The 13,383-nt window shown below is 36.1% G+C and overlaps 1 protein-coding gene across 1 annotated transcript in view; it reads right to left on the bottom strand.

Moving 5' to 3' along the window:
• Positions 1–1,545: 1,545 nt before the first annotated feature.
• Positions 1,546–13,383, bottom strand: part of LOC123525489 (ubiquitin-protein ligase E3C-like) — a 51,010-nt gene continuing 39,172 nt past the window's right edge. The window contains exons 16-20 of the mRNA XM_045304579.2: positions 12,778–13,022; positions 10,495–10,710; positions 10,078–10,176; positions 8,868–9,155; positions 1,546–6,450 (exon numbers count right to left, since the gene is read on the bottom strand). Of these exons, the coding sequence (XP_045160514.2) occupies positions 6,280–6,450; positions 8,868–9,155; positions 10,078–10,176; positions 10,495–10,710; positions 12,778–13,022 (1,019 nt within the window). The 3' untranslated portion in view covers positions 1,546–6,279. The remainder of the gene's footprint in view (positions 6,451–8,867; positions 9,156–10,077; positions 10,177–10,494; positions 10,711–12,777; positions 13,023–13,383) is intronic.

The raw sequence follows: 13,383 nt of genomic DNA, 5'->3' as shown, positions 1-13,383 counted from the left end.
CAGCATTCAATTCAGACTTGCATTCAAATGCAGTATCTCTGGTGTAGAACTCGTGCATATTTTTCAATACAAATCTAACAAGACTATTGCCCAGCAATAAAATTTCCTTACCAGAAGGGGCATTTGTCATATCTGCTGCCATGTGGTACTAATTTAGTAAAGATAAATTGAAGGGCCTCCATATTCTTAATTTTTGAGTCTGGGGAAATGTTTGGTCTTTTTCTATCCCCATATATAGGACGCATCGGTCCTTCGAGACCAGAATCTCAGTAAAAAATGTGCGTGTTATATTCGTAGGATGACGGTAAGTTAGAACAGAGAATCCACCATTTGTGACTGATGGACAGACCAGCAAACAGGAAAAATAAATAATGAGCTGTAAGCAAGACAGCACTCGACTTTCCTGTGCTTGACTCTGAATTAGCTTTGCCAGTAAAAACTTTAACCAAAAAATTCTAAGTTAAAACAAGAGCACCGCCTTGCGGGTGCTGATGCTCATCTGATTTTTTTTGTATAATAGAAATATTGTCCTACCCATGATTTTCTAAGTCTAAAAAGGGCCATCATTCTTGCAAAAAAGCAGGATAGAGTTATGTTTCTTGATGTACAGTGTCCGCTTATGATGGTGAAAAACTGTTGCAAGTTTTAAAGCAATAGCTTTGATAGTTTATGAGAAAAGCTGACTTAAACATAATACTCAACCAAAAAAACTGATTTTCTAAGTCCAAAAGGGGCAATAATTATTGCAAAAAGCAGGATGGAGTTATGTTTCTTGCTGTACAGGGTCAGCTTATGATGGTGAACAAGTGTTGCAAGTTTCAAAGCAATAGCTTTGATAGTTTAAGAGAAAAAGTTGACCTAAACATAGAACTTAACCAAGAAATCTGATATTTTCTAAGTCTAAAAGGGGCCATAAATCTTGCAAAAAGCAGGATGGAGTTATGTTTCTTGTTGTACAGGGTCAGCTTATGATGATGAACAAGAGTTGCAAGTTTTAAAGCAATAGCTTTGATAGTTTAGGAGAAAAGCTGACCTAAACTTAACCAAGAAAACTGATTTTCTAAGACCAAAAGGGGCAATAATTCTTGCAAAAAGCAGGATGGAGTTATGTTTCTTGATGTACAGGGTCAGCTTATGATGTTGAACAAGTGTTGCAAGTTTCAAAGCAATAGCTTTGATAGTTTAGGAGAAAAGTTGACCTAAACATAAAACTTAACCAAGAAATCTGATATTTGCTAAGTACAAAAGGGGCCATAAATCTTGCAAAACCAGGATGGAGTTAAGTTTCTTGCTGTACAGGGTCAGCTTATGATGGTGAACAAGTGTTCCAAGTTTCAAAGCAATAGCTGTAACTGTGATGTCAATATTATCCTGTATCAATATAAGGTTACTAGTACTTGATATTGTTCTCTAAAAGATTTTTATTATTCCAGCGTTAGTGACAATTTTGCCAGGTCAGAATAATTAATGAAAATTTTTTCTTCTTCGAATTTTTCAAGCTCCTTGGCAAAAATATTTTAATTATGAAAATAAGAGTGAACAATTTGATGTAAAAATCTTTATTATTCTTCAAAAAAATCTATTATAACAATGAAATAATTTAATGGCAAATAGTTATTTGTACAAAGTCATAAGAACATACAGCACAATACTTGACCTGCAAATACAAGGAAAAATGACACAGAAAATGCAAATTAGACCTGCAAGTGAAACAAACAATATCTTTTGTATTAAATATCAAAAAGAAATTACGATACTTTTCTATCTATATCGGAGAAAATCGTCTCTTGCATGCCGGACAGGATTTCATGTTTTCACAAAGCAAGAGTGCAACATTACTCTTCTGATGTAGTTTATGACTGAACATGTAAATTCATACACTACTAAATAAAATCGTGCTTAATAGAAAATCATTTGCTTGATTTTATTTTCTCTAGTATTTTGTAAATGAATATATTACTGTATGTAGGTAAGGATGGAAATAAACAGCTTTCTGGTAAAATTTTTGTAATAACTCGGCAAAGCCTTGTTACAATGTACTACATAAACAGTCAAGATATTTCATCAGAGGACCTTTTTTCTCCAAAGTGAACAACTTTCTTTTTCTGTGCTGTATGAAAGATTTCAGAGTTTATAAAATAATCTTATTATATAATGAAAATGAAAAATAATGAAAATCTGAAAAATAATATACTAGTACATGTACATATAGAGGATGGTTGTTTCTTTCAGCGCAGGTCAGATGAAAATGTCTTTCACTGAGTGGACACTGCATGCAATATTTTCACTAGTATTAAATCAAGAAAAAGAAGAAAGTAAAGATATTTTGATCATTTTACCATTGCAAGTTCAAGCACAAGGTCATTATTGCACAATGTTTATTTTACAACAAGAGGACCATGATGGTCCTGAATCGCTCACCTATCCCCACATGACCCAGTGTTGAACTGAGTATGACGTCGTTATTTCTATTATTTGACAAAGTGACCTAGTTTTTCAGCACATGTGACATAGATATCATCAAGATAAAAACTTCTGACCAATTTTCATGAAGATCCATTGAAAAATATGGCCTCTAGAGAGGTCACAAGGTTTTTCTATTATTTGACCTAATGACCTAGTTTTTGAAGGCACGTGACCCACTTTTAAACTTGATCTAGATATCATCAAGGTGAACATTCTCACCAATTTTCATGAAGATCTCGTGAAAAATATGGCCTCTAGAGAGGTCACAAGGTTTTTCAATTTTTCGGCCTACTGACCTAGTTTTTGACGGCACATGACCCAGTTACGAACCTGACCTAGATATCATCAAGCTGAACAGTCTCACCAATTTTCATGAAGATCCATAGAGAAATATGGCCTCTAGAGAGGTCACAAGGTTTTTCTATTTTTAGACCTACTGACCTAGTTTTTGACCCTACGTTACCCAGTTTCAAACCTGACCTAGATATCATCAAGATGAACCTTCTGACCAATAATCATGAAGATCTCATGAAAAATATGGCCTCTAGAGAGGTCACAAGGTTTTTCTATTTTTAGATCTACTGACCTAGTTTTTAACCCCACGTGACCCAGTTTCGAACTTGATCTAGATATCATCAAGGTTAACATTCTGACCAATTTTCATGAAGATCCATTGAAAAATATGGCCTCTAGAGAGGTCACAAGGTTTTTCTATTTTTAGACCTACTGACCTAGTTTTTGACCGCACGTGACCCAGTTTCGAACTTGACCTAGATATCATCAAGGTGAACATTCTGACCAATTTTCATGAAGATCCATTGAGAAATATGGCCTCTAGAGAGGTCACAAGGTTTTTCTATTTTTAGACCTACTGACCTAGTTTTTGATCCCACATGACCCAGTATCGAACTTGACCTAGATATCATCAAGGTGAACATTCTGACCAATATTCATGAAGATCTCATGAAAAATATGGCCTCTAGAGAGGTCACAAGGTTTTTCTATTTTTAGATCTACTGACCTAGTTTTTACCCCCATGTGACCCAGTTTCGAACTTGACCTAGATATCACCAAGCTGAACATTCTGACCAATTTTCATGAAGATCCATTGAGAAATATGGCCTCTAGAGAGGTCACAAGGTTTTTCTATTTTTAGACCTAATGACCTAGTTTTTGACCCCACGTGACCCAGTTTCAAACTTGACCTAGATATCATCAAGGTGAACATTCTGACCAATATTCATGAAGTTCTCATGAAAAATATGGCCTATAGAGAGGTCACAAGGTTTTTCTATTTTAAGACCTACTGACCTAGTTTTTGACCCCACGTGACCCAGTTTCGAACCTGACCTAGATATCATCAAAGTGAACATTCTGACCAATATTCATGAAGATCTCATGAAAAATATGGCCTCTAGAAAGGTCACAAGGTTTTTCTATTTTTAGACCTACTGACCTAGTTTTTGACCCCACGTGACCCAGTTTCGAACTTGACCTAGATATCATCAAGGTGAACATTCTGACCAATTTTCATGAAGATCTTGTGAAATATATGGCCTCTAGAGAGGTCACAAGGTTTTTCTATTTTTAGACCTACTGACCTAGTTTTTGATGGCACGTGACCCAGTTTCGAACTTGACCTAGATATCATCAAGGTGAACATTCTGACCAATTTTCATAAAGATCCCATGAAAAATGTGACCTCTAGAGTGGTCACAAGCAAAAGTTTACGGACGCACGCACGGACGACGGACGACGGACGCCGCGCGATCACAAAAGCTCACCTTGTCACTTTGTGACAGGTGAGCTAAAAAGTGGTTAGATAGTCCTATTAGATTTATAAACTTCTACTGCATTTGATATGAACTGGTGGAGAATATTTTACTGTATCATGACCACTCTTAGAATGATTTTGCTGAATATATTGAAACAAGAAAGTGAAATCTGGTGGCTATCATGTATTTTACTGACCAGATGTTATGCTACACCAATGTTTTAAAACAAGAAGTCCATTGTATATTTTTATATATATATATATACTGTACTGGTTGGGAACAATTTTCCGGACAGGACCAGTTTCCGGACACATACAATATCCGCTTTATTTCGTTGTTATTCATGTTATTGTTTCATCTAGATCATTTAGATGTTTGTTCTTCATGTCTACAACAAACCACTATTTTATAAGGCTGTATAATGTTTGGGTTTTTGATGATAACTCACCTGCATTTGCAAAAGAACTTTCTGTCTTAACGGGGCATGAAGATAGCATTGCACATGCGCAGTAGTTCACACATGCCAAGGTATCAAGTGGGGAAGAAATAATCAAACTACATTATGATTGTCCGTTGATAACATGTTCTACTTTTAATTTCACGCTAAAAGTTATGTAAGATGCAGGGCTGTCGATTTTTGCACAAATTTTATTCTATATCTATTGGAATTATCAATAATTCGTATAAGACGAAATTCGAGTTTTTTATAGTCAACCTCGGTCTGCTTTCGTAGCTGCTATTGAATGTCGGGTTATGTTTCATGTGCAATTTTGTAGAGATGAATGATAAAGAAATCTGTAGAAATAGTTCAATTACTTATTTTGATATCAAATTAACAACAAAACACCGTCAAAATATTTGTCCGGATACTGGTTTACCTGACGGGGAAAAATAACTTATTTTAGTGACCCCATTTGAGGCCCCATGGAACCCATATTTTACGTAACAACGCGATGCTGATTACATCGGATGTGGAAGGAGCTGAAGTTTGTGCAGTGTGGGCTTCATTTATGACAAATATTTTCTTAGGGAATAATGGAGCCGAAATATGAAAATGTGTCTGGAAAATGGTTCCCAACCAGTATAGTAATGATTGATAACAAAAACATGATATTTGATGCAACAGAAAAGGTAGTGAGAAACAGTATGAGAAATTCTTATATGTTTGTTTCTGTTACGTTTACGCTAAAATGATGTCATGTTAATGAGTGATGATGTCAATGTTTTTGTTGCTACCAAGAAAGAGCACTGCTAGATAAAAATCATATAAGAATCAAAACAACGTATAGCAAAATCATGTTTTACTTAAATTAAAACACTCAAAATTGGTAATACCTCGCCAGAATAATTCCCTCAGGCTATGCCCTCATGAATTTATTCTGCGGACGTATAAACTATTTTTCATGTATTAATATGCAGACGTATAACCTATTTTTCATGTATTAATAATGTTAAAACGTGACTTTTCTTTGCAGTATTTCTTAATTGAAAGCTGCTATATCTTATAAACTAACAATCTCAGCTTAATATTACTAAAATAGTGGTGAAAAAATGTAAAGTGCATAGAATTCATTTTAGAAGTTACAAACATTGTCACACAAAATGCAAAAAAATGTAGAGCAAAAATTTTGAAACAAAACATTTTATATTTTTTATTTTTATCATACTGGAGTACCATGTCTGTCACGAAAATGATGAAAAAGATACAACTGATTTACATATAATAGTATATTATATCACATTCGGTCTGAAAGCATTTTACAGTTTATAGGTATTCAGTAATACATACTTCACTGCAAATAAATACAGTTTAGCTTCAAGTTCTAAATTTGTAGGAACTTCATTTGAGATGAAATAAGTTCAACTAAAAGAGGCAAGGTAATATCACAAAGTATTATATTAATATCTGGGTAAGAAACATCTTTTTTGTCTCATGAATTTCAATTTTCAGGCTAAATAGATGTATTTAGCAGCCATGTTCTGCGTATGCCATGCCTCAACTGTACAACTTTATAAAACTTGAACTATATGAGACAGATCAGCTGAGTTCAAATCCTGCACCTGATTCTATTGCGTACAAAAGTTTATGTTTAAGAGTGGCATAGTCTTTACATTCTGGGAGTTTGAGAAGGTTCATACATGTACTAGCTGTTGGCAGCCGGTCCGGTTCATTACCACCATAGTGAACACAAAGAGCCGGGTACAAATCCTGAAAAATAAATAAACAAGTTGTCAGTATTAACTGCTGAAAAGATAGGGTCCTGCAATAACAGAACAAATTAGTCATAGAAAATTATGCACAATCCTTCAGCTTCATTTTTTAAGCCCCAGACATTCAACTCATTTTTTTTTTTTTTTGTTACTCTTTTGGGATTAAGCAGTATTTCCCATAAGATGTCAGATAACCATAATACGATTAGCATTAATAAATGAATAATACATTTTTATGCCCCCACTTTGTGGGGGGGCATATAGATTTGCCCTTGTCCGTCCGTCCTTCCTTCCGTCCGTCCTTCCGAGAATGTTGTGTCGCGCCTAGCTCCAAAAGTATTTGACGTAGAGTCACAAAACTTTACAGGAATGTTGGTCAGCATGTGTAGTTGTGCATCTGGGGTTTCACGTCCGGATTCATTCAGTCATGTAGGAGTTATGGCCCCTGACTTTGTAAAAATTGGTCATTTTAGTATTGTGTCGCGCCTAGCTCCAAAAGTATTTGACGTAGAGTCACCAAAGTTTACAGGAATGTTGGTCAGCATGTGTAGTTGTGCACCTGGGGTTTCGCGTCCGGATTCATCCAGTCATGTAGGAGTTATGGTCCCTGACTTAGTAAAAAATTGGTCATTTTAATGTTGTGTCGCGCCTAGCTCCAAAAGTATTTGACCTAGAGTCACCAAAGTTTACAGGAATGTTGGTCAGCATGTGAAGTTGTGCACCTGTGGTTTCGCGTCCGGATTCATTCAGTCTTGTAGGAGTTATGGCCCCTGACTTAGTTAAAAATTGGTCATTTCAATGTTGTGTCGCATTTAGCTCCAAAAGTATTTGACCTAGAGGCACCAAAGTTTACAGGAATGTTGGTCAGCATGTGCAGTTGTGCACCTGGGGTTTCGTGTCCGGATTCATTCAGTCATGTAGGAGTTATGGCCCCTGACTTAGTTAAGAATTGGTCATTTTAATGTTGTGTTGCGCGTAGCTCCAAAAGTACTTGACCTAGAGTCACCAAAGTTTACAGGAATGTTGGTCAGCATGTGCAGTTGTGCACCTGGGTTTTCGCGTCCGGATTCATTCAGTATGGCCCCTGACCTAGGAAAAAATTGCCATTTTAATGTCATGTAGTGGGGGCATCTGTGTCCTATGGACACATTTCTAGTTCCACATATTTCACAGATAAAGTTAAAAAAGGTGTTTTTGCAAAAGAAACAAGAGCTGTCACAGGAGACAGCACTCTCAACTATTTTGATACCGGATAGTGAAATTTGGCAGTGGAAAAAAGTATAAAGCGGACATAAATCATGGAAAATTTCTGCAAGAGTAATGCACCATGTGTCTATCATGTGACTAATAATGTGTAATAACTAATTTAAATTAGAATCAAATCTCTATAGTAATAATTGAGATAGGCAAAAGTGCATCTGAAATTCTAAGTACAAGTGGGCATAACTCATAACATATTGGTGCCAGCTTTATGGACCTTGTGTCATATGGGGTGGGTGATGATGTGGAACAACCACTTTAAGTTTGAATCAAATCCATTAAGAAACAACAGAGATATGGTGAAAAAGCATCAAAAACAGAAATTCCAAGTAAAAAGGGGGGCATTATTCATGAATATTGGTGCAAGAGTTATGGCCCTTGCGTCATATGATGTGCATGATGATGTGGAACAACTACTTTAAGACTGAATCAAATCCATTTGGTAATAATAGAAATAGAGTGAAAGTACACCAAAACTTTAACCTGAAATTCTATAAAGTACAAAGGGGGATAACTCATGAAATATTGGTTCTAAAGTTATAGACCTTGTGCCATATGATGTGAGTGATGATGTGGAACAGCTATTTTAAGTTGGAAACAAATCCAACAAGTACCTACAGAGATAAAGAGGAAGTGCATCAAAACTTTTAACCAAGGTGTGGATGCGGAAGGACGCCAATGCTGGGTCGAGTAGGACAGCTCTCCATACTTTGTATAGTCGAGCTGAAAAAGATCTGGGTTTTTTTTTTCCCACAAAACAGATTTGAGTTTCTGTCACCTAAGTTAAGGTCCTGTAGTAAAGATCAGCCACTTCCATTCAATCACTGTGAAATTATTAATATTCATGGGGGACTAATTCTCTATGATTTTCATGGTTGCATAAAATTTCATCTTAAATCTAATGAATAAACAAATTGTATTTTTAAAACTTGAAATTGAGGAATTTATATCCTCATGAAACAGGATTTTTGCTAGAATCATGATTTTAAGCCCATAAGTTTAAATGATTAACAGGAAGTATATAAATAGCAAACATGAACATGTAATCCCATACTAGTTGCTATCAAGGGTTTACTAACAAAAATTCTAAGATATTTACTAGCTACAACAACCACAACTACAACCTTGATTAAACACATTCCTATAAATATCTACCTTAAATCCAAGAAGTGGGGGCCGAGAACAGCTCGTTATAAACTTAAGAAGTTGTCTCTTCTGTTCATCAGTTAATTCTTCCACAGCCTGCCAGAACATCTTGATGACAGGGTGTTCAGCGTCATAACCTCCGGAATAGTGTGTATACTGTTTCAGGTCCTCAATGTCTATAGGTACTGCCGCTCCAGAGATCAGGACCTGTAACTCTTGCTGGTCAAACATTCGCAACCATTCCAGATTGATTAAATCTGACATACCTTCACGAAAAGCTGTGCAGTGCTTTCTTATCTGAAATTATTTAGGAAGACAATAATTGAGACATCAGAATTCCTTTCACAGACTAGAAATACATTTTGCATGCCCAAGGGCAGAATGTCAAGCCCGCCAGCACCTTTGGCCTCTAAGTGTGACCTTGACCTTACACCTACGGACCTGGTTCTTGCGCATGACAGTCCGTCTCATAATGGTGAACATTCATGCCAAGTTACATCAAAATCCCACCATGCATGAAGAAGAAATGCTCCGAACAAACTTCAATTTGACCTTTGACCTCCCAACTGTGACCTTGACCTTTGAGATAGGAAAATGGGGTTTGCATATGACACTCCTTCTCATTGAGGTAAACATTCATGCCAAATATAAACAAGATTGGTCCATGCATGTCAAAGTTAAAGTACGGACAAAATCGGACGGACAGACAGACGCACGCACGCACATACATCGACCCACCAAAAGTAACGACTATATCGAGCTCACCGCAAGCGGGCTCAACAAAAATGATAGGGAAAGTAAATATGGAATGTCAAAAATGACAAAAGTGATGTCTCTAGCAAGTGATAAATGCCCCAAAGACAAGTGCTCTTGCATGTAGATAAAGGTTAAGGGAAGTGTCCTTGCCTGTGACCTCAACCTTGGAGGTACAAACCTTACTCTTGTGTTCACCGCATCTCATCATGTCTAACATTTTATGTAATCCATTGAACAATTTAATTTATAGCTGAGGCAAGAAGTGTTCAGACAGAAGGACAAACAAACTACAATACAGACATATAGACTGTGTGATTACTACATGTCTCCTTTCTGAGGGTATAAAACTCAACTTACATTAAGCTTAAGTCAAAAACAATTTCTAAAATCTCTGGGAAGCCCGGGAATTGATAACGTGAAGGGGACTAACAGATAAAATTTTCAACATAAGACTGTAGAATACCTGTTGGTTAAGTTTATAATCAGCCATAAGATGTATGTATTCTATTCTGTTCTGAGCTGTCACTGGGATGTTATGACCATCTCTCTTCAGTTCTACCACCTATTAAAGAAAATAATTGCATTCATAACTGAGATATGACAAATAATATAAAATAAATGTACTTTCAATGTATGACTATTTTCTGATTTTTTGTGCCTGGGATTTAATATTATTTTGTCTTCCTTGGTTCTAAGTTACACCAACACTGTTCAAGTCACTTGGCAATATTCCAGCTTTAATGGTGATAGAAAACCCCATGTACCCCAACACATTAATTCAGGCACCTGTGTAGAACCACATGTATCTCAAGATCAACTGCAGGAAATGCCTTTGTTTCTAACTGGATGATTTTTTTTTATCATACAGTCATCTGCCTACCTTTGTTTCTCCAAAGTCATTATTCACTGTAGTGAAATCAAGGCCTAAATCTTTAATATCTCCATCATAGTGTTTGAGGAAGAGAAGATTTTTGTACATTTCTGGGTCAAGTGAGGCCAGATGATGAATGTCAAGGTCACCACTATGACGACTGAGTATCTTTGACAGGAAGAATGAGGCAAAAGGTAATTCTACCAGCATGTTCTCATATATGGCCTGAAAATACAATGTATAAGTGATTATATAGTTTTATATTGCTGCGCATATAATAATCATGAGCATTACCAATTTGTCTGTTTGAAAAAGGATGTTGTAAAATTTACTGCATGTTTTAATGAAAGGAATAATCTGCTGTTGTGACTACAATTAAAAGTATTCCCGGGGGACATATATTCATGGATTTCATAGCTGTGTTTGATCACTGAATTTAAATCCAGATGAATAAATACAATATAGCCATTTATGATTAACTTAAAATTTCATATCAACAAACTTGTACCCATAAAATAGCATTTGCAGCCAAAACCGTCAAATTTTATGTCCACACAAAGAGCTATAAAAATAAATAGATCGGCAACTTGAAAGGCATATAGAGCAAATCTCGCCAACATCCCGTGACAACTGAATGAGATCTCGTTGAAAGCGTCTGTTGATCACGATTAATCAAGTCGGCAAACGCTTTTAACTAAGGTTACTCTCGGATCGATTGTTTATAATGATAATGGTGCTTTTTTAATGTTATTAGTATTTGCTACACGGGGAAGGAATGAATTTATGATTGGAAGTCTAAGAAATCAACAGTTTTCGTTTGAAAAAAGGACTCGATTCGGTTTATTACGCGCCGGGCGTACCGCCAGTTTTATACTTCAGTAAGCGTCTGTTGATTTGATCACGACTGATCAAGTCGGCAAACGCTTTGAAATAAGATAACGCTCTTAACACGAGATGACACGGGATTATCCCCAGTTGCCATTCTGTGTATTTTTAGTTCTTTGGTCCACACAAATAGAAAATAATTTCAAAGTTTAACTACTGTAACAGTAAAATTTCTGGTAAGGAAAATCAACTAAAGAGATTTCAAGATACACAAATAAAAGACTCTATTTAGGCCAAAAATTTGGGAATTAGGGCATTCATAGGAGGTTGTGAGGGTGCTGTAAGTTTTAATTAGATGCTTCCACAAAATATGGTCTTATTGTATATAAAAACAAGAGCACCGCCCTGCGGGTGCTGACGCTCATCTAATTTTTTTTGTATAATAGAAATATTGTCCTACCCATGATTTTCTAAGTCTAAAAAGGGCCATCATTTATGCAAAAAGCAGGATAGAGTTATGTTTCTTGACGTACAGCTTCCGCTTATGATGGTGAAAAACTGTTGCAAGTTGTAAAGCAAAAGCTTTGATAGTTTATGGGAAAAACATAATACTCAACCAAGACAACTGATTTTCTAAGTCCAAAAGGGGCAAATAATTATTGCAAAAAGCAGGATGGAGTTATGTTTCTTGATGTACAGGGTCAGCTTATGATGGTGAACAAGTGTTGCAAGTTTCAAAGCAATAGCTTTGATAGTTTAAGAGAAAAAGTTGACCTAAACATAAAACTGAACCAAGAAATCTGATATTTTCTAAGTCCAAAAGGGGCCATTAATCTTGCAAAAAGCAAGACGGAGTTATGTTTCTTGCTGTACAGGGTCAGCTTATGATGGTGAACAAGTGTTGCAAGTTTTAAAGCAATAGCTTTGATAGTTTAGGAGAAAAGCTGACCTAAACATAGAACTTAACCAAGAAAACTGATTTTCTAAGTCCAAAAGGAGCAATAATTCTTGCAAAAAGCAGGATGGAGTTATGTTTCTTGATGTACAGTGTCAGCTTATGATGGTGAACAAGAGTTGCAAGTTTCAAAACAATAGCTTTGATAGTTTAAGAGAAAAGTTGACCTAAACATAAAACTTAACCAAGAAATCTGATATTTTCTAAATACAAAAGGGGCCATAAATCTTGCAAAAAGCAGGATGGAGTTATGTTTCTTGCTGTACAGGGTCAGCTTATGATGGTGAACAAGTGTTGCAAGTTCCAAAGCAAAAGCTTTGATAGTTTAGGAGAAAAGCTGACCTAAACATAAAACTTAACCAGGCAACGCCGACGCCGATCAAGTGATGACAATAACTCATTTTTTTTCCAAAAATCAGATGAGCTAATAATGTCCAAAATAATGAGAATTTTGAGGTGCACAAAAAGTAGAAACAACCTTTTACAAAAAAAAATAATAATAAGAGTGATACCTTTCCAAGCATCCTTCCAAGAAAGTAATAGTGATCCCTAAAATCCTCTGTGAGAACTGCTGCCTGAGGGTTAGGATACAGCAGACGGTCAGTTGTCTGACTGAAAAACCCTCGGTTTGGATCGAAACCAGTCTTCAACAAAACATTAAGAAACTCTCTAAAAATTCCACCACCATCAATTCCAGCTTCATCCATACCAGCTGCATTGACCAACTGCACCCGCATCTTCAACTTAAGATTCTCTTCTGGAATTCAAAATCATTGTCCTAATAACAGCTATTCAATACAGAGCATTTCTAGGGTGTAAATTAGGGCCACACAGATAAAGCATTATTTGACCAAGATTGTGACCAAAGACATGAAAGTAAAAAAAATGTTTCCAAAAGTCCAACTTGTGTTTAGACTGCACTGCAATTAACATATTTCTGTTAAGTTTTTTTTTCCACTATAGTAATGCCATCAAAGGGAGTGACAAAATCTGGCTGCTCAACCTTTATCATGCTGGACACATTTAATTCTGCCTTTGCATCCTGTGTAGATCATGATCAGCCTGCACATCCATGCAATCTGATCATGATCTGCATTGTTTGCCATTCAGTCAGTATC

Source organism: Mercenaria mercenaria, chromosome 3, assembly GCF_021730395.1.
Source record: "Mercenaria mercenaria strain notata chromosome 3, MADL_Memer_1, whole genome shotgun sequence".
NCBI lineage: Eukaryota > Metazoa > Mollusca > Bivalvia > Venerida > Veneridae > Mercenaria > Mercenaria mercenaria.
Note: the sequence above shows the minus strand (reverse complement) of the source record. Positions and strands in the feature narration are given on the sequence as shown.